Source organism: Eptesicus fuscus, chromosome 9 (assembly GCF_027574615.1).
Source record: "Eptesicus fuscus isolate TK198812 chromosome 9, DD_ASM_mEF_20220401, whole genome shotgun sequence".
Taxonomy (NCBI): domain Eukaryota; kingdom Metazoa; phylum Chordata; class Mammalia; order Chiroptera; family Vespertilionidae; genus Eptesicus; species Eptesicus fuscus.
This window is the reverse complement of record NC_072481.1, coordinates 347,246-369,208: the sequence shown is the minus strand read 5'-3', so window position 1 is coordinate 369,208 and position 21,963 is coordinate 347,246. Positions and strand designations below refer to the sequence as shown.

Genomic DNA, 21,963 nt, shown 5'->3' with positions numbered 1-21,963 from the left:
GCTGGACAGGACGGCCTGACTGCGCCCAAGTGGTGAGATCTCACAGGGCCAAGCGCAGGCCCAGGGGGAGCTGGGTCACGGGCAGCAGTCAGCCTGGGGGTGGGCCTGCAGGCTGCTCTGCAGGAAGGAACTAGGTCTGGGCGCACTGGGGCGAGGTTGCTGGGTCATGGGCTCCGCCCCTGCCGCCGCCCGGCCCGCTGGCACTGCCAGGACCCCCTCCCTGGAAGAACTCGGGGGGGTTGCCCGCCGGCTGCTGCAGCAGCAGGTAGCACCTGGGCAGGTGGAAGGTGGCCAGGATGCCCAGGACGCAGAGGAGGCTGGCCCCCATCTGCACGGCGGGCTGGTAGGCCACGTGCACGCTGGCGAAGAGGGGCACGAAGGAGACCCAGGTGATGAAGTAGGCCAGCATGGCGAAGGTGAGGCTGCGGGCGCCATCGAGGCGGCCGGGCTGGTGGTGCGCCAGGAAGGTGCCTAGGAAGCAGAGCGAGGCCAGCACGGCGTTGACGGCGTGCACCAGGCCGAAGCCCACCCAGGAGCGCACGCGGCAGTGCACCAGCGCCTCCGTGGGTAGCACCTGCCAGTCCATCACCACCTCCGGCGGGAAGGCCACCAGGTACCAGGTGCACAGTGCCGCCTCCGCCAGCACGGCCAGCAGCACCAGCAGCCAGGCCCGCGGCCCCCGCAGGTGCCCGCGCAGCTGGTCTGCCCAGCTGGGCGGCAGCTCCGCCTCCACAAAGACCTCGGCCGCCCGCAGGAAGAGGGTGCTCAGGCAGCCCGTGAGTGGGAGGTGCAGCAGCGGCTGCTGGGCCAGGCAGCTGGCGGGACTGGGCCGGCCGGGCAGCAGGAGGACGCTGAGGCAGACCAGGCCCAGGCAGGCCAGGCCAAAGCAGGCCCGCGGCCCGCCCGAGGCCTGCACCAGGGGGCTGTCCCGGTGCCGGACGAACAGCCCCAGGGCCGCCAGCACCAGGCCCAGCGTCAGGGCCAGCAGCGCGAGCAGCAGCAGCACGGCCGGCTGCCCCCAGGCCAGGCACCTGGGCCTGCGGGGGAAGCAGCGCAGGCTCCTGTCGGGGGACCACTGGTCCTGGCCGCACGGGGTGCAGAAGAGGTCGTCTGTGGGCCGGGAGGAGAGAGAGGGCGCTGGGGCACGGCTCCCCTGGGCTCCCCTGGGCTTGCCTCTGCCTCGGGCTCCGGCCTGGGCGTCAGCCTCTGAGCCAGGACACGCCAGGACCCTCTGGGCCATGTGTTCCTCACCCTGCGGGACCCTCCCCACGCCTGCCTCAGCTACATAGACCAGCAGGGAAGGGCTGCCCGGGGAGGGGCTGACCTGGGCTGCGCCTGTAGCTGCCTGCCTTGCAGTCCACGCAGTCGTAGCAGCAGGAGTGGAACCCCTTCACCCGGCGCACCTGGCCCTCCTGGCACTTCCTGGAGCACTGGGACACAGGCCTCTGGAGCAGGGTCCTCAGACTCAGGCTTCGCTGGGCTGGGTGCACCCCCAGGGCCTGGGGACGGCTCCCCCCTCGCCCCCTGCCCCTCCCAGGTGGGGCAGGCCTTGCTGCAGAGCAGCTGTGCGGTGGGGACAGGCTGGGCACTCACCACGTTCCCCGGCGTGTGCCAGCGCATCTGGGGCAGCTGCAGCTGCAGGCGGCCGTCGAAGCTGCCCACTGTGTGCAGCTCGGGCGCCGGGTCCCGCCACACCCAGAGCTTCAGGTCGTAGCCCATGTCCACGTTCCCGCTGGCGTCAAACCGCAGCGGCAGGCCACGCGCCCGGAAGCTCATGTTGTGCATGTTCTCCAGGAGCTGGCGGGGGGTGGGGGGTGGGGCAGTGGGTGGGGAACGGGGGGCCAGCTGCCAGCCCCCAGGCCTCCCCCTCCGCCGCCCCCTCTCCTTGGGCACAAGCGGGGCCGGCCCAGCTCCCACGTCCTCACCTGCCAGGGCCTCACGGGTGCCCGTGGGGGGCAGCCCGAGGCATTGCAGAGCAGCGTGTTGTGCAGGGCCTGGGCCACGCTGTACACGGCCGCGTAGACCGAGAAGGCCTGGTGGTGCAGGAGGCCGGCAGACACATCCTCCAGCGAGACGCGGTCGCACTGCGGGCAGCGCGGCCCCGTCACGTGGCCCTCCGGGTCTGGCTGCTCTGCGTCCAGCGAGGCGCAGAAGGCGGGGTCGGCGGCCAGGGCCAGGTGGGCACGCACGTAGGACGGGAAGTCGGGCATCGGGGCGCCCCGGTGCAGGAAGCCCAGCACTGTGCCCACCTGGGCCAGGCCGGGCAGGGACAGGACCTGGGCCGAGGTCAGCCAGGCCTCGCTGGCCACCCACACCTTGGGTTCGAGCCCGCAGCGGATGCTGAAGCTGAGGAGGGCGCGGGCGGCCCGGGCAGAGGAGAACAGCACCACCACCTGCACGCGGCTCTGGTTCACTTGGCGCAGCAGCCCCTGCACGGCGCCCAGCTGCGGGCCGTGGGCGCCGGCCGCCGGCACCAGGCCCTCGTGGGCGATGCAGATGCCCCGGGCGTTGGCCAGGCTGGAGAAGAGGCTCAGTCCCTGCCGGCCGTACTCGTCGTCGCTGCCCATGGCGGCCACCCAGTTCCACTGGAGCGCGTGCAGCAGCTCCACCACGGCCGTCACCTGGGCGCGGTCGCTGGGCACCGTGCGGAAGAAGGAGGGGAAGGCCTCCCGGTCACTCAGCCGGTCCGTGCTGGCCCCGTAGCTGACCTGCAGCGGCCAGGAGGGGAGGTGTGTCCCGATGGAGGCTCCCTGGGGCCGGCCGGTGGGGGTGGGTGGCATGGGGGAGACAGACGGGGCGCACCTGGGGCATGAGGAAGAAGCCGAAGAGCTTGCCGGTGATGAGGGCGAGCTCGGTGGAGTGGGGCCCGATGACGGCCAGCACGCGGGGCTGGTACCGCGCGTAGTCGCAGTAGGCGGCGATGTCCCAGCTGCCCGCCGCGGCCATGAACCCCAGGCTGGGCTTCATGGCCACCACGGGCTCCGAGCAGGTGTCGAAGATGTCATGGCCCAGGCGCAGGCCCGGCAGCAGGGCGGACCCCCGGTTGATCTCCTCCACGGCCATCTTCATGGCCAGCGCCCAGAGCAGGCCGAGCGACGAGAGCCTGCGGCCGCACAGGTTGGAGGGGACACCTCATCCCTCCTGGGGAGCACCCCGCCGGCCCTGCCCCCCTCCCCCGCTCCCTACCTGGTGCACACGGTGGTGTTGGGCTGGGTCCTGGGGCCGAGACCCACGTCCTCGGCTGCGCCCAGGGGGAAGAGCCCACCCAGCACGTAGTCCCCCCGCATCCTGAGCTGCCGGGACAGACACAGCGGGTCCCCTGCTCCGAGGCCCAGCAGAGCCGAGAGGCCCAGGAGAGCCAGGCCGGCCATGGCGGTGGCGGCTGCTCCTGATGGGGATGGCCAGCGGGTGGGGCCCAGGTAGGGTGAGCCAGGCTGGGAGGGGTGAAGAATTTGTTTAGCAAAACCCTCCTCACCTGCCAAGCCCCGGGGCCCCTGGAGACATCAACCCTTCCTGAGCCCGAGGTTGCACATGGCAGGGTCTGCTGGTTGTCCTGATGCGACCAGGCCCTCTGGCCGACAGTGACCTGGGCAGGCAGGCTCTGAGCAGCACTGCCCGGGACCTTGTTACCTGCTGGTGCCCAAGCCCCTCTCACCCACCCACTCGAGGAGGGGAGGAGGGACACCTAGGATTCCTCTGAAAAGGGTCCTGGGCTCTGCAGCTGCCCTGACCCGGGAGTAGGCACAGAACACGCGTCTCTCCCACCCTGGGGGGGCCATCCGCAGTGAGGAGGCGCTCCATCTGCATCCCACAGGCAGCCTGAGGGGGCCGGGGTGGGGCCGTACCTCTCGGCCTGCCTGGGAACGGGGCACCGTGTGCCTCAAAGTGTTGGGAGTCCTGTGGCTGGCGGTGCCCCCGCCGGGTCTGGGCACCTGACAGAGCGGGTGCCTCCCTCTGGGGACAGGGCTCTCAGCTGGGCCCCCAGGGGTTGCATGCAAAGGAGGGAGAAAAGCTGTAACCAAATGGGCCACAGCAGCTGGGGCTGCGGCAATGCAGTCTCACCCCCCCCCCCCCCCGCCCCCGCCCCCAGGCCTTGCTGACCCTGTGCTGGGGGCGGAGGTGCAAGAGGAGCTGGGGGAGGGGCTCTGGGCGGTTCAGCCCTGGCAGACGTTTACAGGAAGTGTCTCCACTGGCCTGTGGGGAGGGCCCACACGGCTCGGCACACTCAGGACACGCACATGACACCCACAGGTGCTCAAACACACACACGCACAGCACACTGGACCTGCACACCCATGCTACACACCTGCAATGGATTCCCACACCTCCATGATACAGACCACTGCACCTGCATGCTACACACTGCAATACATGCATGCAGTGCACCTGCACACACACACACACACACACACACACACACACACGTGCAGCCTGCACTCTCTGGCTCATGTGGCCCCCAGGCTGTTCTCCCAGCAAGTCCTGCATTGTCACTGGCCTGTGCTGGCACCACCTGGGGCTCGGCTCTGCTTGGTGTGGGCGCGGCAGCGGAGCCGGCACTGCATTGGGGCCCTGATATTGGGGCGCAGTGATCAAGGGGACCCTCCCGACACTGTGTGGCAGAGCAGCCCCACCCCCCTGGGCCGGCCCAGGCCCGCCCACCCAGCTCAGCCCCTCAGGTGCTCCGTCTGTCTTCTCACCAATGAAATGATAGTCCGTGACCTTGGTAGAGGTTGGACCATGGTGGGGGGCTGACTCCCTGTGGCTGCCTTGCCCTGCAGTCCTGGCTGTGGGCTCAGCCGCACCCCCCCCCCCTGGCAAGCAGACGCGGGGCTCACGCCGCACCCCCACCCTGGAGTGCAGGATATGCTTCTGTAACTGTCATTTATTTATGTTGGGAAAGTCATCACCCGTATTGCAGTGTTCAAGGGTCCCCGCAAGCTCACACTCGTGTGCGAGCGCTGCACGGCACAGCTGTGGCACCAGGGTCCTGAGGTTACAGTGAAGAGCCAGTGGGCAGGCCAGGCTGGTGTGCCCGTCGGCCAGCCGTCAGGCAGAGGTCCAGGCCCCGCTCTGCCGTGCACCCTGGGTCTCTGGGCTCCAGGGGGATGGGCAGCATGGGGCAGGGAGAGGGAACGCAGCATCGCTGGGTGCCAGGGAGGCCAGCTGGCCCAGCAGGCAGGGGCTCCCGGGGGCTCCGGGGCTGAGCTGTGCAGACTCACAAGCAGCTGCCGGGGGGAGCAGTGTGGCGCAGGAGGCGGCTGCCGTGCAGGGCTGGAGGCAGGGCAGGCCTGTGCTCCCGCTGCTGTGCGGAGGACACATGCGCCCCTGGCTAAGGAGATGGGGGCAGGGAACGAGACGCAGTGCTAACGCTGCCCAGGCTCCCTCCCTGCCCCAGGGACAGCCAGCCTGGTACAGAGGGGCCACAGGCAGCCCGCCTGCCACGGACGCCAGGACCCAAAGGGCCTGAGAAGCACACGCTTGCTGGATCGTCGGCGGGTGAGGAGCCTGCTCTCCGAGGACCTGGGACTCTTCCGCTGCGCAGACTGGACTCTCAGGTGAGGGCAGCCTTTTTCGTGAACTCTGATCCTGTCCCACCTTCCCTGCCTTCTGCCCTTCACCCACCCACCTGGCCGGCCGGCGCCTGCCTTCTCCATCTGCAGCCCAAGTGGGCCGCGCCAGGCCCACGGCTCCCCACAAGCTCAGCGGGCAGGGGAACAGTGGCGTTTCTGCTCCAGGCACCCCCAGAAAGCTCTGCAGTGGGACTGAGGGGCCCTGGCTGCCCCAGCCCGACTCCGGGGAAGGGGAGCCGGGCCACTGGCCCCTAGGGCAGGTCCAGCAGGGCGTGCTCGGCGTAGAGCTTCTGGGAGATGTCGTACACGTGCTCGATGAAGGGCAGGGCCTCGCCCAGCATCGCCACGGCCTGCTCGGTGGACCCCACATTCATGGCCTCCAGGAAGACCTTGCGCGTGGGCAGCGTGCAGAAGGCCACGGTGACGGCCCGGCGGACGATCCAGGGGTGGTAGGCGGCCAGCGAGGCGTTGTAGGAGTCGGTGCAGAGCACGGCGGTGCGCGCGTCCTCGGGGCTGGTGCGCAGACCCTCCAGGAAGAGCTGCAGCCAGCGCAGCGCCCGGTGCAGCCGCAGCACGGTCCGGCAGCCCGAGTCCGGGTGGCGGGAGCGGCGCTCCAGGTCCACCCTCTGGGTGCCCACCTCGTAGGCCACCATGGACTGCAGGCTGCGGTAGTGGTCCCCCTGGGGGCCGCGGCACAGGCGCTCCATCACCTGCAGCTTCGTCACCACGTCCTTGGAGATGAAGGAGAAGATGGCGCCCAGGCTGTTCAGGAACCTGCGGGGGAGGGGAGGCAGAGGCTGGGCCCGGGGGGCGGCAGCGCCCCGCCCCGGGGGGTGGCCGGGGAAGCCCCACCTGGCCCCGGCCCCACGCACCTGACCAGCCCCCTCCAGCCGGCGAGGTAGTGCTCCAGCAGCACCTCCTCCTCCTCGTTGAGACACTGCTTGAAGCTGACCAGGACGACCTTCAGGTTGAAGTCCGACTCCACGTCGTCCATTGTCGCTGGGGCTGGGGTCGTCTCCCTGGGACGTGGCTCACTCCTTCGGGGGAGGGGCAGGAGCAGGAGGACAGAAACAGCTGGGGTCCCACTGCTCCCCAAGAGCCCACCTCACTCTCTGACACCCACCTGACCCTGCCATGCCCCTTCCCGGAACAGGGGCCCACAGACCTCGGCACGGCCTCTCCCTGTCCCTCAGACACGCATCTCCCGCCGGGTTTTCCTGCTTATGCGGGTGTTGTGTGTCTCTCTCTCAGGAGACGTCCGTGGTCGCTACTTGGAGAAATGCGTGCTGAGTCCCCACCCAGAGCCAGGCAGGCTGGGGTGTCAGTGACAGACAAACCGCCCAGCCTCGTCAGGGCGACATTCTAGTGGGGGCGGGTGAGGCGATAACAAAGACGGGAAATTGCGACAGGGTAACGAGGGGAGGAGTAAAAAGACAGTGAGGTGAGGTGTGATGGCCGGGAGGGGGCTGGGCAGCCTGGTCCACGCTCACAGCTGCCTCCATCCGGGAAGCCAGCACCGAGGCTGCAGGTCAGCGTGTGCTGGACAGATGGACAGACACCGATCCTTTCCTGCTCTGGATTCTGCCTGCGTTCATACAGTCGCTCCACAACTGGCATTGAAGTGTGGCTCTTACGGGCCCTGGGGACTCAGCGGCATCTCACCTCATCCAGGACAAGCTCTCATCCCTTTGGGCCTGGGGGTTCCCCTGCCTTTGGTGCTGGGTGCCCTGTGGGGACCCGGTGAGGGAGGGAGGCCACCCAAGCTGTGCAGCCAGGAACCGGACATCTGGGCGAAGGGCAGGCTCTGCCTCCCACTCTGTGGGCAGGTCACTCACCATCCTAGGCTGGGCCTTCACCTCGGGGGAAAAAGGGTCAGCACGCCCTGCCCTGTCCACCTTCCAGGCTGATTGGGCTCAGTGGGTGCTGAATGCCTGGCATGGGGTGGAGCCCTCAGAGGTGAGCTCACCCCGTCTCAGGTGTGGAGACAGCCAGGCCTCAGGAAGATGTCCCTCTGGAGACTTCCAGCACCCCATCCCCAGGGCCTCAGTTCTCTGCCCACTGAGCAGATGGTCTCTAGGCACTCAGGGCCACCTTCCTGGCCACCAGACATCCTGTCAGCCTGGCCTTCCTGCCCAGAGCCCAAGCCAGCAGCCCACAAGGGCGGCCAGGAGCCTTCCAGAGCCTGGAAACAGGAAGGGCAGTGCAGCTGAGCGTGGCAGCCGGCCAGCTAGGGAAGGTGGTGCAGGACACGGCCAGGGCTCCCCCAGGGGCAGCTCTGGGCCCGAGGTCAGGGCTCAGCGGGAGGGCGACCCGAGCCCCCCGAATCCTATGGCTGACAGCAGGCTTCGTCTCCCAGGAGAAGGGAACACCCGCCCCTGCATCAGGGCCCAGAGGGTGGGAGCAAAGTCCGGTCCAGGAAGTGCTGCAAGTCTCGCCTGGGAAAGGGGCACCGGGTGGCGCCGGGCTCAGGAGGATGGGGGGTGGGGTGGGGTGGGGGCAGTTCCTGGGCAGGTCCTGCTCCCGCTGAGGCCCAGGGATGGGACAGGGTCCCGGGGTGCGGGGTCCCGGGTCCAGGCTGGCGGGGAGCCGGGTCCTCGGCCGCCCCGTCCCGCGCCCGGGATCCCGCGCTCGCCTCGCAGAGATGCCCAGCCCGACTGGTCCGGTTCCCAGCGCCCACCTGCGCCCACCCGCGCCCGCCGCCCGTGCTCACCTGCGATGCCCAGGCCGCCGCCGCCGCCGCCGCCGCCGCCGCCGCCGCCACTGGACCCGCCCCCCCGCCCCGGGCCGCTCGGGATGGGTCGCCCGCCGCCCAATCAGGATGCGCGGCCCGCACTTCCGGCAAGCGCACCGGAAGTGGGCGCCACGGAGGCGGGGGTGCGCCTGCGCAGTGCGTCACCGCAAGCCGCGCTCTTGTGTTGCGCTCTGGGTCCCGGCGACGGGGTCCGGTCCGGCGACGGCGGACGCGGCGGCCGGTGAGCGCGGAGGCGACAGGCCTGGGAGCGCGGGGCAGGATGCCCGAGATCAGGGTCACGCCCCTGGGTGAGTGAGGGCGCCGGGCCGGGCGGGCGGTGGTCTGCCGGGGCCGGGCGCGGGGGCCGCCCTCCCGGGCCCGCAGCTGTGGCCGCGGGGCCTCGCGCCCCTGCCCTGCCGGCTCGGGTCCTGCGCGCAGAGCCGCTCGGGGGACGGCCTTGGCGTTGCGTCCTGCTCCGCTACTTTGCTGCGTCCCCAGTTTTCCTAACAGCGAAACGAGGACGAGGGCGCCGCACATCCCTCCCTTTGCGCGTGGACTGATGCTCGCGGCGCCTTTGCACACAACCCGCCCCCCCACCCCACACCCACACCTGCGCCTCTCTCGCCTGCTCCACCTCCCTCGCGCCCGGTCGCCTGCAGGCTCCCATCTACCCAGCCTGGTGGTCCACCCTTAGATCAGCCCGTGGTTTACGTGACCTCGTGACTTTAAAAAAAAAAATGGCCTTGCTTCTTGAAAAAGATATGCGTTTGCACGTTTATGTTATTCCTCTTCACCTGAGGATGTTTTTTCCCATTGCTTTTTAGAGTGGAAAGGAGGGGAGGGAGGGAGGGGGAGAGAGACACACACATTGGCTGGTTGCTACTGGCTGCCTCCTGCAGGAACCCCTATGGGGCCTGGGGTGAACCTAAAACCCAGGTACGTGCTCTTGATCAGGAATCTGACCCTGACCCTTCCGTGCTTGGGCCGATGCTCTAACCCATGAGCCACACCAGCCAGGGCTGCATGTGCACTTTTAAAAGCCTGAACTGTCCAGAACAGTGCGAGGCAGAAAGGTCACGCAGAGCCCAGGGTTCCAGGAACAAGTGGGCTGTCTTCTTGCAGGCCACCCTCCAGGACTCCGGCGTTTCCCCTGCTCACACCAGGTGCCCTGTTCCAGCCCTGCCTCCTTCACTGGCTGCGTGTTGGGGGCAGCTTTCCGTTCAGGTGTCCCCCGTACCTCCACACCCTTTTTGTGGTGTGAGCTCTTCTTTGGAGGAGCCCACCCGCCCCCAGTTGGGATGCTGAGCTGTGACAGCCACATCGCACAGGCAACGCCCCTGCCCAAGCCCTTGCCCTCGGCCGTGGGGGGGAGCACACATCTCAGTCCACCATGGGCATGTCACTCCCACGGTCTCTTGTTTAAAAAAATATATTTTATTGATTTTTTACAGAGCGGAAGGGAGAGGGATAAAGAGTTAGAAACATCGATCAGCTGCCTCCTGTACACCTCCTACTGGGGATGTGCCTGCAACCCAGGTACATGCCCTTGACCGGAATGGAATCTGGGACCCTTCAGTCCGCAGGCCAATGCTCTATCCACTGAGCCAAACCGGTCAGGGCTCCCACGGCCTCTTGTAGCTGCTGGCACAGGGTCCCCTCTGGTCATTGGCTCTACACCTGCCCCTGCCCCGGCTCATCTCCAGGGGACTCTGCGGAACCCTCTAGCCCCTTTTCCATTTGCCGTTTTGTCAGCAAGCACTCTCCTCGAACAGTCCTCCCTTTTTTTTGCTTCCCTGACCCCGGTCTGCACCTGGTGTGCCCCTGAGGTCATGCAGCCTCATCGCCACCCAAACTAGAACTGCTTCTCCCTTCGCCAGTTTCTGCCTTGTTTGACAGTCTCCAAATCACTGGGGCCACGGGGCCTTGGCACACCTGCCTCCCGCTGCTGTCCCACCCCGTTGGGAAGCCCTAAGCCTGTCATGGTTCTGGAAGTTTCTGTGGCCCCTTCCCTGCCCACCTTACCCCCCTGGCACTCACCTCCTCCTGGTGGGCTCGGCGTGTCTTGTCTGTGTGCTCACCGTCTGTCTCCTGGCCCTGGACCCTGCGCTCCCTGCAGGCAGGCGGTCTCCTTTCTTTTCTCTTGAGTCCTGCCCCCGTGTGTGCCCCGGACTCTGTTCCCACATCTCCCGCCCAGTTCAAGCTCCCGAGGTGGTCGTTGGGGCCGGTGGCCACGGCTAGGAGCTGGGCTCTGGAGTCCAAAGGCCGTCCCCGGCCCATGCTTAGGAGCCATGCGTCAGGGGCAGAGGTGGATCCCACCAGACGGGTGGCCCTTCCCCGCCCACAGATGTCTGGAGGGCCTCTGAGCTGGCCCGCAGGGAGCAGACAGCTACCACTGCGCGCGGGCGGCCGTCCTGGTGGAGACAGGAGCAGGCCTGTAAGGGACCTCCGGGCGGCCGCCGTGGCTGGGCTGCCTGGACACACAGCAGAGCTCTTGGCTGGCATCCCTGCGGTTGTCATGGGGATAAGCTTCCCCAGGACCGCCGCCGTCCTGCGCTGGCCGTGGTCCTGTCACCTCTGTGTGTGGTGCCAACAGGGTCAGGTGGCCGGCAGAAAGCTGGCATTTGCTGTTACCAGGCCGTACAAGGTTGTGTCCATCTCCTTCCGGGCCGTGAGGCCACAGGTGGCCCTAGGAGGTGCCTGGACGTGCCCTGTGGCGGCTGGAGCAGCCGGGCAAGGCTTGGCAGTCAGGAAGTGGACGGGACTCGGGTTCAGGTCTGGTCCCTGTAGTTGGTTGTTGCCGGACAGCTGGGCCGTGCTTCCCTGTGGCCAGGCTGCAGCCACCTGGGAGCCTCGGCGGTGGCACCAAGGACTGACAGCTCAGGACTTGCAAGTGACGTCTCAGCCCAGGTTTCAGGAGGGGCGGTGAGGCCCCCAGCGCGCCGGCATGCCAGCCCAGCACCCGTTACTCAGCCCTCGGCCTGCAAGGGAACGGGTGGGTCACAGCGGGTGGCTGCAGCCTCCTTCCATCCGAGCCTGGCAGCAGAGGCTGGGCCTGAGGCTGGAGGCGAGGGGGGCACTCAGGCCAGAACGCCCTTGGAGGACTTGGCGCTCTGTCCCCTCCCTGCACGTTCCCCTTCCTGTCTGCTGTGGATGTGGCGTGTTCTCGCCTCACATGTTGTCCGCGCAGCCGTCATGAGGTCGTTTCCCAGCCCGAGGGCTCTGCCAGCCAGGGGTCCAGAGTCCCCAGGGGGGCCTGGGGCAGGCAGCTGGGCCTTGGCCTTTGCGGGAGGGGCAGCGGGCGGTGGGGGATGGGAAGGGTGTGGCAGCACCTCCCTGACCCTGTCCCTGTCCCTGCAGGGGCTGGCCAGGACGTGGGCCGGAGCTGCATCCTGGTCTCCATTGGGGGCAAGAACGTCATGCTGGACTGCGGGATGCACATGGGCTTCAACGATGACGTGAGTCCCGTGGGGGGCGGGGCACAGTGGGGCTGGGCGGTCCTGCCCCCAGCCTGGCCCTGGGCGCGGACCTGGGGGACCTAGGGTTTCAGGCTGTGACCCACGGAATGGGCACAGTCTTGGCAAGTGGGCCTGGGGTCACTCCATTCCTGGGCAGCCCCCACCATCACATGACAGATGGGTGTCCTGCCTGGGGTCAGTCTGTCCAGAGAAGGGCTTGTGGGCTTCTGCAGGGCTGTGTGTGGCGGGCTGTGACCCCTGTGCTCAGAGGCTGTGAGCAGGCAGTGGTCCGGGTGTTGGTGCCTGCTCCCTGGAGCACTGGCTGCCCCGCCCGTCACCTGAGAGCCGGGCAGCCGCTGCGTTCTGATGCTTTCTCTGGATTCCTCAGAGGCGCTTCCCAGACTTCTCCTACATCACCCGCAACGGCCGGCTGACCGACTTCCTGGACTGTGTGATAATCAGGTGGGCGCCTGCCACAGGCTGGGGGGCGGGGCTGGTGACAGAGCTGTGGTGACGCCTGGCCTGGGTGACGGGGGCTGTGGGACTGGGCTGGGGGATGGGGCTGGGGGGACCGGCCTGGGGGGGCGGGGCTGGGGGACAGGGCAGGGCTGGGCGGGCTCAAGCCTTCCCTGCTTGGCCTGTAGAGGCTGCAGGCTGTGGGGTGTCACTGGGTGGGCTCTGTCCCGGTTACCTTGTGGCTCGCCCCAGGCCTGGCCCTCCCTCTGGGTGCTGGCCCTGGAGGTGGTGTCTGTGTGTGTGGTCATAGGTGTTCATGGCTGCTGCTTGGTGGGCTGCGTCAGCTTTTTGGGGGGAGAGGGACACAGTGCTTTGCCCCCAAATGCTGTGGAGGAGAGCCCGGGTGCCCCAGGACGACGAGGCCACGTCAGGCCTCTAGATGGTGGGCTGCGGCCGGCCCATCTACAGTGCGGAGGCCCCGGGTGCACTGTCCTTTTGGCTGCTTTCTGTTTCTTCAAGAACGTGTCGCTGTCTGACACACATTCTAACTGTTCGTGTGCTCATTGCTGAGCGGGGTGTTTAGACGGTGAGGTCCAGGGAGACGGCAGTTTCTGTCTGCTCGTTCCCCATCCCAGCACTTAGGACACGCCTGGCGCACAGTGAGCCCTCAGTGAGGGAGGGAACGGAAGGACGGATGGCGGGCGGGTGATCCGAGTGGAGCTGGTGAGGAGGGGCCGTGAGGGGGGTGCAGTGGCCGCTGACCCTGCTGCGCCCCCAGCCACTTCCACCTGGACCACTGCGGGGCGCTGCCCTACTTCAGCGAGATGGTGGGCTACGACGGGCCCATCTACATGACCCACCCCACCCAGGCCATCTGCCCCATCCTGCTGGAGGACTACCGCAAGATCGCCGTGGACAAGAAGGGCGAGGCCAACTTCTTCACCTCCCAGATGATCAAGGACTGCATGAAGAAGGTGGTGGCCGTGCGCCTCCACCAGACGGTCCAGGTCAGTGTCAGGCCTGGGGCCGCCAGGGGGCAGCAGGCGAGAGGGCGGCTGGTGGGGCACTCAGGCATCTGAGCAGGACAGAGCTCCTGTGTGCTGGCCGGGGAGGCAGGGACTGGACGGAGCTGGGCTGCGGGGTTTGGGCTCCATCTCAGTCACTGCTGTGTGCGCGCATCGGGGGCAGACAGGGCTGGCAGCAGGCGAGGGCGTTAAGTGGCGCATTTCTCAGAGAGGTTGGGTTTGTCTGTTTCCTTAGAGTCTGGGTTTTGCTTGGTGTTAGGTACCTACACATTTTGAGTCATTTTATCCTGTTTGAACCTCTGTCAACATGAAGTATGTATGTTTACCCTATATAATAAAAGCCTTATATGCTAAGTGTCCGGTTGTCCATTCAACCAATCAAAGCGTAATATGCTAATGATATGCTAAGGCCACTCAACCGCTTACTATTACGTGCACTGACCACCAGGGAGACACTCTGACAGGTAGGGTAGCTTGCCGTTGGGGTCCAGCCTGTCGGGACTTGAGTGAGACAGGCGGACATGCCCCTGAGCCCTCCCATGGTCCCTCCCCAGCTGGCCAACCTCCCGCGTCCCTCCCCGGCCCCGATCGTGCACTGGTGGGGTCCCTCGGCTTGGCCTGCACCCTCTTGCAATCCAGGACCCTTCGGGGGATGTTAGAGAGCCGGTTTCGGCCCGATCCCATAGGCCAGGCCGAGGGACCCCACTGGTGCACAAATTTGTGCACTGGGCCTCTACTCTCCCATAATGCTTTTCATCTTAGAGTCTGTTTTCTGGGAAATGTGCTGACACCATTCCACCTCCACACCTTTGGTTGATGTTTGTTGCATAGAATGTCTTTTTCCGTCTTTTCGCTTTCAATCTTCCTTCATCGTGTTCTCAATGTGGCTCTTTTAAGTAAGTGTGTGGTCAGGGATTTTAAGACCCAGTCTGATACCCTGTCCTTTAGTCGAGCGCTTAGACCCCTACCTTTCAGAAGGCAACTGGGGGGTGGCTGTGCTGTCACCATTCGCTTCCCATAACTTTCCTGCTCTATTCTTCCCTTTCTTTCATTGCTTTTTTTTTTTCTTTTTCTTTTTTAATCCTCACCCAAGGATATGTTTTTATTGTTTTTTTTGTTTTGTTTTGTTTTGTTTTTAGAGAGGAAGGGAGAGAGAGAAACATTGATATGAGAGACATCATTGGTTGCCTCCCATGTGCACCCTAACTGGGGATCAAACCTGATGTCCGGGATGATGCTTCAACCAACTGAGCCACACTGGCCAGGGCTGGATTGATTAAAAAAATATATATATATATTTTATTGGTTTCAGAGAGGAAGGGAGGGGGAGAGATAGAAACATCAATGATGAGATAATCATTGACCAGCTGCCTCCTGCACGCCCCTTACTGACTTATTGGGGATCAAGCACACAACCCGGGCATGTGCCCTGACCGAGAATCAAACCGTTACCTCCTGGTTCCTAGGTCGATGCTCAGCCACTGAGCCCCGCCGCTGGGCTTTGCCAACACTCTTCCTCTGTCTTCTCTCTGGGGATGTGCTCATCACAGTCCTTGCAAAGCCTGCGTCTGGGAACTGCAGGCCCCAGAGTCTCTGGGCTTCTGCGGCTCGTTCCAGACCCGTTGTCTCTTCTCTTGGGTTGAGTTGCTTTTGGTTGAGGACTGGGCGTCGTCTGTGAGAAACAGGAGCTGATGACAGGCGCAGAATGCCGCCATCTGCTTGTGCCGCCGCCTCCCAGCCCCTCTGTGGTCCTCCCTCCCCTCCCCCCCAGCTACAGCCCTGACCCTCCCCTCCCCTCCCAGGTGGACGAGGAGCTGCAGATCAAGGCCTACTACGCCGGCCATGTGCTGGGGGCAGCCATGTTCCAGATCAAAGTGGGCTCCGAGTCCGTGGTCTACACGGTCAGTGGGCGCCCTCGGGGCACAGGCGGGCTGCTGGGCGGGAGAGGAGGCCCCTCCTGAGAGCTGCTCCCCTGCAGGGCGACTACAACATGACCCCGGACCGGCACCTGGGGTGAGTAGGCGGTGGTTTCATCCAGTGCGGCCCCCCCCCCCCCTTTGTGTCCCCGAGGGAGGCAGAGTCTCTCCTGTCTCCCCGTGAGGGCTGCCCTGCCTGCTGCTGGGCCTTGCAGAGGAGGCTGCCCCTCGGGTCCTGGAGGCCTTGGCGCGAGCGGGCTGGGTCCGGCGTGATGCTCCCCACCTGGAGGCCGTGTGGACTGTCCACCTCAGGCCGTGCCCACTCTTCCAGAGCCGCCTGGATTGACAAATGCCGCCCCAACCTGCTCATCACAGAATCCACGTACGCCACGACCATCCGTGACTCCAAGCGCTGCCGGGAGCGGGACTTCCTGAAGAAGGTCCACGAGACCGTGGAGCGCGGCGGGAAGGTAGCAGCCGCAGCAGGGGAGCAGGCAGGGCAGGGCATGAGGTCGGGACGGTGCTGTGGTTCTGGGCCGGGGGTCGGGGGTGGGGGAGGCCCTACTCCTGTTGGGAAGAGAAGCGCCCTTTGACCCTCTGGGGTACTGGTTCCCCCTCATCTCAGGTCCCACCACGGGCTGGCCAGAGTGTCCACCAGGGTCCCTTTGGGATAGAGTGTGGCTGGAGGCAGGAGTGGGAGGGCAGGATGTAGGGGGGCCTCCAGCTCTCAGGGATGCCTGGCCATGACCTCTCATTGGACGTGGCCTCCGGCCATAGGAACTGCCAGCAGGGCTAGTCTTCACAGCTGCTGCCCAGCAGGTGGCCACAGGGAGCAACTGCCCAGCCACCGTGTTCTCACGAGCTCTACCTGGGTGAGCAGGGTGGCCAGGGCCCCTACCCACGCCGGCCTTGCCCACTGCAGGTGCTGATCCCCGTGTTTGCGCTGGGCCGCGCTCAGGAGCTCTGCATCTTGCTGGAGACCTTCTGGTGGGTGCAGCGGGCAGCTTCTGGGAGCCCTGGTCTGAGTGGGCGGTAGAGTGGGGCTGTGGGGCCCACCTGAACAGCACGTGGGCACCATCGTCCTGCACCGAGGCCTCCACACACGTCAGCCCTGACGCTCTAGAGGAGGAGGCAGGCCGAGGGCGTGAGGGGGACATGCTGGTCCGGCCTGGCGGCTCCTCCACGACAGCCCACACTGCCCACAGGGAGCGCATGAACCTGAAGGCCCCCATCTACTTCTCCACCGGCCTGACGGAGAAGGCCAACCACTACTACAAGCTCTTCATCACCTGGACCAACCAGAAGATCCGCAAGACCTTCGTCCAGCGGAACATGTTCGAGTTCAAGCACATCAAGGCCTTCGACCGAGCTTTTGCCGACAACCCGGGCCCAATGGTGAGGCCCTGGCCTCTGTGCCTGCTGCAGCCAAGGCGTGCCCCCAGGCTGGGGCTGGGCATGGGCCAGCACCATGTCCACAATCGCGTTCCTCCTTGTCTGGGGCCTGCCGGGGATCCCTGCCCCCCCCCCCCCGCCCCCGTGGAGTGGGGCACAGAGTGCTGGAGGAAAGACGGTGTTGGGGCGGGAGGGAGATGTGGGTGGAGCAGGAGGCCCTGATGGTAGGGGAGGACCAGATGTGTGCAGAGCCTGGTTCTTGGTCAGGTGTGGCGTGGGCTGCCCTGACTGCCCCCATGGTCACCCCCTAGGTCGTGTTCGCCACACCAGGGATGCTGCACGCTGGGCAGTCCCTGCAGATCTTCCGGAAGTGGGCCGGGAATGAGAAGAACATGGTGAGGGGTCTGGGATGGCTCCTTGGAGGGCCTGAGGTCGGGCAGAGGTGGGGAGCAGGGGCTCCCCCGGCTTGGGAACACTGCTGCTGTCAGGAGGGGTGCAGTACCTGGGGCCCAGTGTCCCGCCAGGCAGCTCAGACGTCAGTCTGCCTGTCTAGCGTCAGGATCCCCTCCTGAGCAGGGGTCGTGGTGCTCAGCCCTGGGCAGGAGACCGAGGCCATGCACGCGGCGAGCAGCTCTGCCCTTTTCTCCTGCAGGTCATCATGCCGGGCTACTGCGTGCAGGGCACCGTGGGCCACAAGATCCTCAGCGGGCAGCGCAAGCTGGAGATGGAGGGGCGGCAGGTGGTGAGTGCCACCCTCCCCCAGCTCCCCGGGCCCCTCTTGGGTGGGTGCTGACAGCCTGTGCCCTGTGCCGCTGCAGCTGGAGATCCGGATGCAGGTGGAGTACATGTCCTTCAGCGCCCACGCGGACGCCAAGGGCATCATGCAGCTGGTGGGCCAAGCGGAGCCCGAGAGCGTGCTGCTGGTGCACGGCGAGGCCAAGAAGATGGAATTCCTGAAGCAGAAGATCGAACAGGAGTTCCGTAGGCAGCCGATGGCGGGAGGGCTCGGCGGGTGCAGGGGTGCAGGCAGGGTTGCCCATGGGGTCAGCATGGCGGGGCTGGCCAGCCTGACCTGACATGCTCTCTGCCCCTGGCCCAGGAGTCAGCTGCTACATGCCGGCCAATGGCGAGACCGTGACCCTGCCCACGAGCCCCAGCATCCCCGTGGGCATCTCACTGGGGCTGCTAAAGCGGGAAATGGCGCAGGGTAAGTGGGGCAGGCATGCCCGCTGGGTGGAGTCAGGCGGGGCGGAGCCAGGCAGGCGGTGGGCCCTGGCAGCTCTGATCCTGCTCTTCTCTAAAGGGCTTCTCCCTGATGCCAAGAAGCCGCGGCTCCTGCACGGCACCCTGATCATGAAGGACAGCGTGAGTGCGGCAGGGCAGGCGCGGTGGGGCGGGTAGGGGCTCCTGCACGGCACCCTGATCATGGACAGTGTGAGTGCGCCATGGGGGCAGGTAGGGGCTCCGGCGTGCTCTGACGTGGCCCTGCCCCACAGAACTTCCGGCTGGTGTCCTCTGAGCAGGCCCTCAAGGAGCTGGGCCTGGCCGAGCACCAGCTACGCTTCACCTGCCGTGTGCACCTGCATGACTCACGCAAGGAGCAGGAGATGGCCATGCGTGTCTACAGCCACCTGAAGAGGTGGGCGCAGCCTGGCCCCTCTGGCGGGGGGTGGGGTGGGGGAGAGGCTCTCAGGTGGGGCCTGACCGTGTCTCCGTGCAGCCTCCTCAAGGACCACTGTGTGCAGCACCTCCCCGACGGCTCGGTGACCGTGGAGTCCATCCTCATCCAGGCTGCTGCCCACTCCGAGGACCCAGGCACCAAGGTGCTGCTGGTCTCCTGGACCTACCAGGTGCGTGCAGGACCCAGGAAGCTTGCACCGGGCAGTGGGTCAGGACAGGCGGGGTCACCCCTTCAGCCTGGGCCGCCTAGGTGGGGAGGCCGGGACTACAGCTCCTGTGTCCCCTTGCAGGACGAAGAGCTGGGGAGCTACCTCACATCTCTGCTCAAGAAGGGCCTGCCCCCAGCCCCCAGCGGAGGCAGCTGACCGTCGCAGGCTGCCTGCCCTTCCCTCGCCAGCCAGGGGCTGGGCTTCCACTGCAGGACAGTGTCTGCGCAGCCCGCAGCAGGCCACAGCCTCACGTGGGGCAGCACCCATGTCTCATATCTGCCCGAGTGGCCGTTTTGGGTGGAAGAAATAAATAACCCTAAAGACCGCTTCACATTTTATTTCTACTTCTGCGTCCAGGATGTTAACTCCTAGTGACAGAACCGAAGGCTGCTCGTCTTCCCGTCTTGGTGCTCACACCTGTCTCCTGCACCTACACCCAGGGCTGCCCACCTGGGGCAGATGGGCATGCAGGGTGCTGGGGGCTTGGGGAGCAGGAGGCCTGCTGTGGCCCCCAGGCAGCCGAGTGCTTGACAACACAGGGCATGTGGTGTGCAGAACCAGGCAGGGTCCAGGGGCCAGGCCGAGTGAGCTGTGGGTGCTCTGACCTTGGCTCGGCACCTGCTATGGACCCTGCAAACCATGAGGCCAGAAGCTTTGGGACTGCTGGACAGATCCTAGGTCAGCTTGGGAGCCCCCCCCCTCCCACTGGGGACCTGGGGGGGGGGTGTGGGCTGAGGGGGCTCAGCTCTAAGGGGCATGGGCACCTCACTCCAGGCCGCCTGCCTTCGGGCCACTGGTCTCCAGCCTGAAGTCTTCTGGCCAACCCGGAGCCTCCCTGCCCCCTGGTCCCTGGCTCTCCTGCTGGGCACAGCCCGGACTCCCAGCTGCTAGAACGACAGGGGAGGGTGTGACAGCATGGGCTCCTCCTGCAAGGACCCAGCCTGGAGTGGGGTCCATAGGGTACACGTAGGGGCCTTCCCAGGCACCTCTTACCGAGGTCTCTGAGGCCCCCGAATAGCACCGACTTCAGAAACAAGCCGTGGGCTGGGGCCACGCGTGTCTGGTGCCTGCCCAGCGGGTCCCGGCTCTGGAGAATCATCTTCACCTGAGTAGGTGTCACAGCCCCCAGCCCCACGGCCACCAAGATCGCCGTCATCCTCCGCACCTGCAACCCAAGGCTCAGCCTGACACCTGGGCCCGAGTTCCCACCTCCCCCGGGAGGGCCCCCGCGCAGAGCCCACCTGTCTGTACAGGAAGGACTGGCTCTCAAACTCCAAGCTCCAGAACTGCAGCCTCCTGGGGACACAGGCACCTGTGCTGTCGGGGCCGCAGGGCAGCCCCAGCCGTTTGGCTCCCGACAAGGGAAGTGGGCTGGGCAGGGCAGAGGGCCCAGAAAGACTACCCACCCTCTCTTCCACCCCAGGGGCCTCCTGAGGGAGGTGTAAACCCAGACAACTATCCCTTGTGAGAGGGAGGGGAACAGAGCCTTCTGGGGGCCGTGTGGTGGGAACAGGGCCTCGGGGAGATGCTAAGGTCCTGGCATCAGCTCGGGGCTCTGACAGGTCTAAGGCTGACCGTGCAGAAGTCCCTCCTCCCTTCAGAGCTGGCCCAAACTAGGAAGGTTCTAGAAGTCAGCAGCTGCCATGTGACCCGAGGCCCCTGGGACAGGGCTGGGGGCAGTGGAACCAACCTTGTCAGGCTGGGCCGAACCAATGCCTGGTGCTCCCCCAGCAGGACCTTGTCAGCGGCTGCCAAGACCCATCCTGAGCGGTGAGCTCGGGGCCGGGCTGGGAGCCCTCAGGGAAAGCAGCCCTCGTCCTGTTCTCGGGGCGGGGGCGGGGGGGGGGGGCAGCTGCGGGTCCACGGCACCAACTGCCCAGCACGGCCCCAGCGGGTGCCCAGGACGTCCTGCCTCTGCACGGCCCACTGTGCCCAGGAAGGCCCCACTCCAGGCTGGGTCCTTGCAGGAGGAGGAGCCCATGCTCAGCCCTCACCTGTCATTCTAGCAGCTGGGAGTCCAGACTGTGCCCAGCAGGAGAGCCAGGGACCCGGGGGCAGGGAGGCTCCGGGTTGGCCAGGGAAGGTGCTGGGCCTAATACAGCCTCCATGGCCTCCAGTCTCCAGGCTGCTCTCCTCACCTGCTCTCCTGGGGGACGACAAAGGGACTGGCTGGGTCCAGGGACACTGAGGCTCGACGCAGTGTGCGCACTGAGCTGGTAGAGGGGCTGCCGGCCGACTGGAAGGCGCTGAAGTCGTGTGTTCCCAGGAGGTGCTGGGCAGCCTCCCGCATGGCAGCCACGTCCAAGCGGCTGCAGGGAGCCAGGTGAGTGGTCAGGAGGAAGTGGCCAGCCAGGTGGGCCTGGCACATCCCCCACCCCCCTTCACTGCCACACACACCCACACTCACTCTGCTCGCAAGGCCCAGCATCGGTTTCGCTCAAACACAGACAGCTGGTCATACCCGGGGCAGCCGGTGACCAGGCGGTACAGGTAGGTCCTGGATGTCGCAGCGTAGCGGGCATGGAAGTCACTGGGCACACGGAAGGCCTGCAGGACCCTGTGGGAGTAACACCAGGGACATGACACCCCCCACACGTGTCCCCTTGGTATCTCCCCCAATACCCCGAGAAAGTCTGTCCAAAGTCCTCCCTGACTCCGCCTATAGCCGCGGTGGATGCGTAGGTCAGAGCAGCGGGTGCTCACCGGATGGCGGGGTGCCTCAGGTGGGTGTTGAGGGCCTCGGTCAGGACCTCGGGTGAGAAGGGCGGCTGGCCCGAGCGGCGCTGCACGTCCAGGTGCGCGGCATTGCTCAGGGCGTGGACCCCAGCATCCGTGCGGCTGGAGATGATGAACTTGACCGGCACGACCGACTTCAGCTTCTCGGCGGCCTCCTGCGGGGACAGCCGCCGGGGCTGGGCGGTCGGCGTGGGGCGAAGACCCCGAGTTCCCACCGGCACCGGTCGCCCTCCTCCCTCCCAGGCCACAGGCCGGCGCTCACCTCCAGGTAGTTCTGGACCCCGACCGCACGCTGGGCGCCCCTGACAGCCGCGCTCCCGCTGTGGGCAGAGGCGGGGCAGGTTAGCGGGTAGAGACCGCCCGCCCGGCCCCACTTTAAGCGGCCACCACGGCCACTCCCGGCCGGTGCCGGCGAGGCCGGAAGTGCAGATCCTAAAGTTCCCGCCCCCTCCTCGCGCCCGCTGCCCTTGGGGACCAGCTCCCGCGCTTCCCCGTGGGCCGCGGGCACGGGATGTCGGGACATACTTGAAGTCGGTGCCCAAGTACTGGAAGAACACGAGGTAGCGCGCCCGCACCGAGCCCGCGGCCGGGCCCGAGCCCATGGCCCGGCGGGACCGGACCAAGAAGAACCCTGAGGAGCGGAGGCCGCACGTGGGCCTGTGCGCGTGCGCACAGAGTCTGGCCACGCCCCGGTGGCTCCGCGCCTGCGCTTTGCGTTTGCCCCGCCTTGCAGCCCGACACGCCCGACCCAAGGCCGCCGAGGGCGGGGCAGCGGGGGCGGGGCCACGGTTAG

At 66.3% G+C, this 21,963-nt stretch overlaps 4 protein-coding genes across 8 annotated transcripts; 1 reads left to right on the top strand and 3 right to left on the bottom strand.

Annotated features, from left to right (window-relative positions):
• Window positions 1-130: 130 nt before the first annotated feature.
• Window positions 131-3,371, bottom strand: TAS1R3 (taste 1 receptor member 3). The gene is made up of 6 exons (XM_008151812.3): window positions 3,187-3,371; window positions 2,803-3,103; window positions 1,926-2,708; window positions 1,594-1,797; window positions 1,325-1,445; window positions 131-1,110 (listed from the first exon to the last, which is right to left on the bottom strand). Exons 1-6 carry the CDS (start codon window positions 3,369-3,371, stop codon window positions 131-133), a joined length of 2,574 nt encoding a protein of 857 aa, XP_008150034.2.
• Window positions 3,372-4,867: 1,496 nt separating this feature from the next.
• On the bottom strand, window positions 4,868-8,315 carry CPTP (ceramide-1-phosphate transfer protein). Of its 2 annotated transcripts, none has more exons than XM_054720705.1 (3): window positions 8,281-8,315; window positions 6,443-6,607; window positions 4,868-6,344 (listed from the first exon to the last, which is right to left on the bottom strand). In XM_054720705.1, exons 2-3 carry the CDS (start codon window positions 6,562-6,564, stop codon window positions 5,822-5,824), a joined length of 645 nt encoding a protein of 214 aa, XP_054576680.1. In that variant the 5' UTR covers window positions 6,565-6,607; window positions 8,281-8,315; the 3' UTR covers window positions 4,868-5,821. The 2 variants fall into 2 exon arrangements, with proteins under 2 accessions (XP_054576680.1, XP_054576679.1); XM_054720704.1 differs by lacking the exon at window positions 8,281-8,315 and adding an exon at window positions 6,736-6,920.
• A 139-nt stretch (window positions 8,316-8,454) lies between these two features.
• Window positions 8,455-18,756, top strand: INTS11 (integrator complex subunit 11). The gene is made up of 17 exons (XM_054721503.1): window positions 8,455-8,609; window positions 11,659-11,756; window positions 12,145-12,218; window positions 12,991-13,219; window positions 15,040-15,138; window positions 15,216-15,250; window positions 15,485-15,623; window positions 16,076-16,140; window positions 16,359-16,548; window positions 16,857-16,940; window positions 17,198-17,287; window positions 17,364-17,526; window positions 17,645-17,752; window positions 17,849-17,910; window positions 18,042-18,184; window positions 18,266-18,395; window positions 18,516-18,756. Exons 1-17 carry the CDS (start codon window positions 8,582-8,584, stop codon window positions 18,588-18,590), a joined length of 1,812 nt encoding a protein of 603 aa, XP_054577478.1. The 5' UTR covers window positions 8,455-8,581; the 3' UTR covers window positions 18,591-18,756.
• PUSL1 (pseudouridine synthase like 1) lies at window positions 18,756-21,855 on the bottom strand. Of its 4 annotated transcripts, XM_054721504.1 has the most exons (9): window positions 21,696-21,855; window positions 21,433-21,490; window positions 21,138-21,346; window positions 20,842-20,991; window positions 20,573-20,743; window positions 19,676-19,730; window positions 19,428-19,599; window positions 19,199-19,321; window positions 18,756-19,064 (listed from the first exon to the last, which is right to left on the bottom strand). In XM_054721504.1, the coding sequence occupies exons 1-8, from the start codon at window positions 21,770-21,772 to the stop codon at window positions 19,200-19,202; spliced, it is 1,014 nt and encodes a 337-aa protein (XP_054577479.1). In that variant the 5' UTR covers window positions 21,773-21,855; the 3' UTR covers window positions 18,756-19,064; window position 19,199. The 4 variants fall into 4 exon arrangements, with proteins under 4 accessions (XP_054577479.1, XP_054577482.1, XP_054577480.1 ...); XM_054721507.1 differs by having other exon boundaries at window positions 18,756-19,321; window positions 20,896-20,991; XM_054721505.1 differs by having other exon boundaries at window positions 18,756-19,318; window positions 21,696-21,854.
• Between the last annotated feature and the right edge of the window lie 108 nt (window positions 21,856-21,963).

Coding starts and splice junctions, on each gene's coding strand:
- TAS1R3 (XM_008151812.3), bottom strand. CDS start 3,371: ATGGCCGGCCTGGCTCTCCTGGGCCTCTCGGCTCTGCTGGGCCTCGGA. Junction 2,709..2,802: donor GCTTCTTCCTCATGCCCCAG/GTGCGCCCCGTC, acceptor TGGCCGCTGCAG/GTCAGCTACGGGGCCAGCAC. Junction 1,111..1,324: donor CAGCTACAGGCGCAGCCCAG/GTCAGCCCCTCC, acceptor CCCGGCCCACAG/ACGACCTCTTCTGCACCCCG.
- PUSL1 (XM_054721504.1), bottom strand. CDS start 21,772: ATGGGCTCGGGCCCGGCCGCGGGCTCGGTGCGGGCGCGCTACCTCGTG. Junction 21,491..21,695: donor TACTTGGGCACCGACTTCAA/GTATGTCCCGAC, acceptor CTCTGCCCACAG/CGGGAGCGCGGCTGTCAGGG. Junction 20,744..20,841: donor TGCTGGGCCTTGCGAGCAGA/GTGAGTGTGGGT, acceptor GGCTCCCTGCAG/CCGCTTGGACGTGGCTGCCA.
- CPTP (XM_054720705.1), bottom strand. CDS start 6,564: ATGGACGACGTGGAGTCGGACTTCAACCTGAAGGTCGTCCTGGTCAGC. Junction 6,345..6,442: donor GGCTGGAGGGGGCTGGTCAG/GTGCGTGGGGCC, acceptor CCTCCCCCGCAG/GTTCCTGAACAGCCTGGGCG.
- INTS11 (XM_054721503.1), top strand. CDS start 8,582: ATGCCCGAGATCAGGGTCACGCCCCTGG. Junction 8,610..11,658: donor GATCAGGGTCACGCCCCTGG/GTGAGTGAGGGC, acceptor CTGTCCCTGCAG/GGGCTGGCCAGGACGTGGGC. Junction 16,941..17,197: donor CCGGGAATGAGAAGAACATG/GTGAGGGGTCTG, acceptor TTTCTCCTGCAG/GTCATCATGCCGGGCTACTG.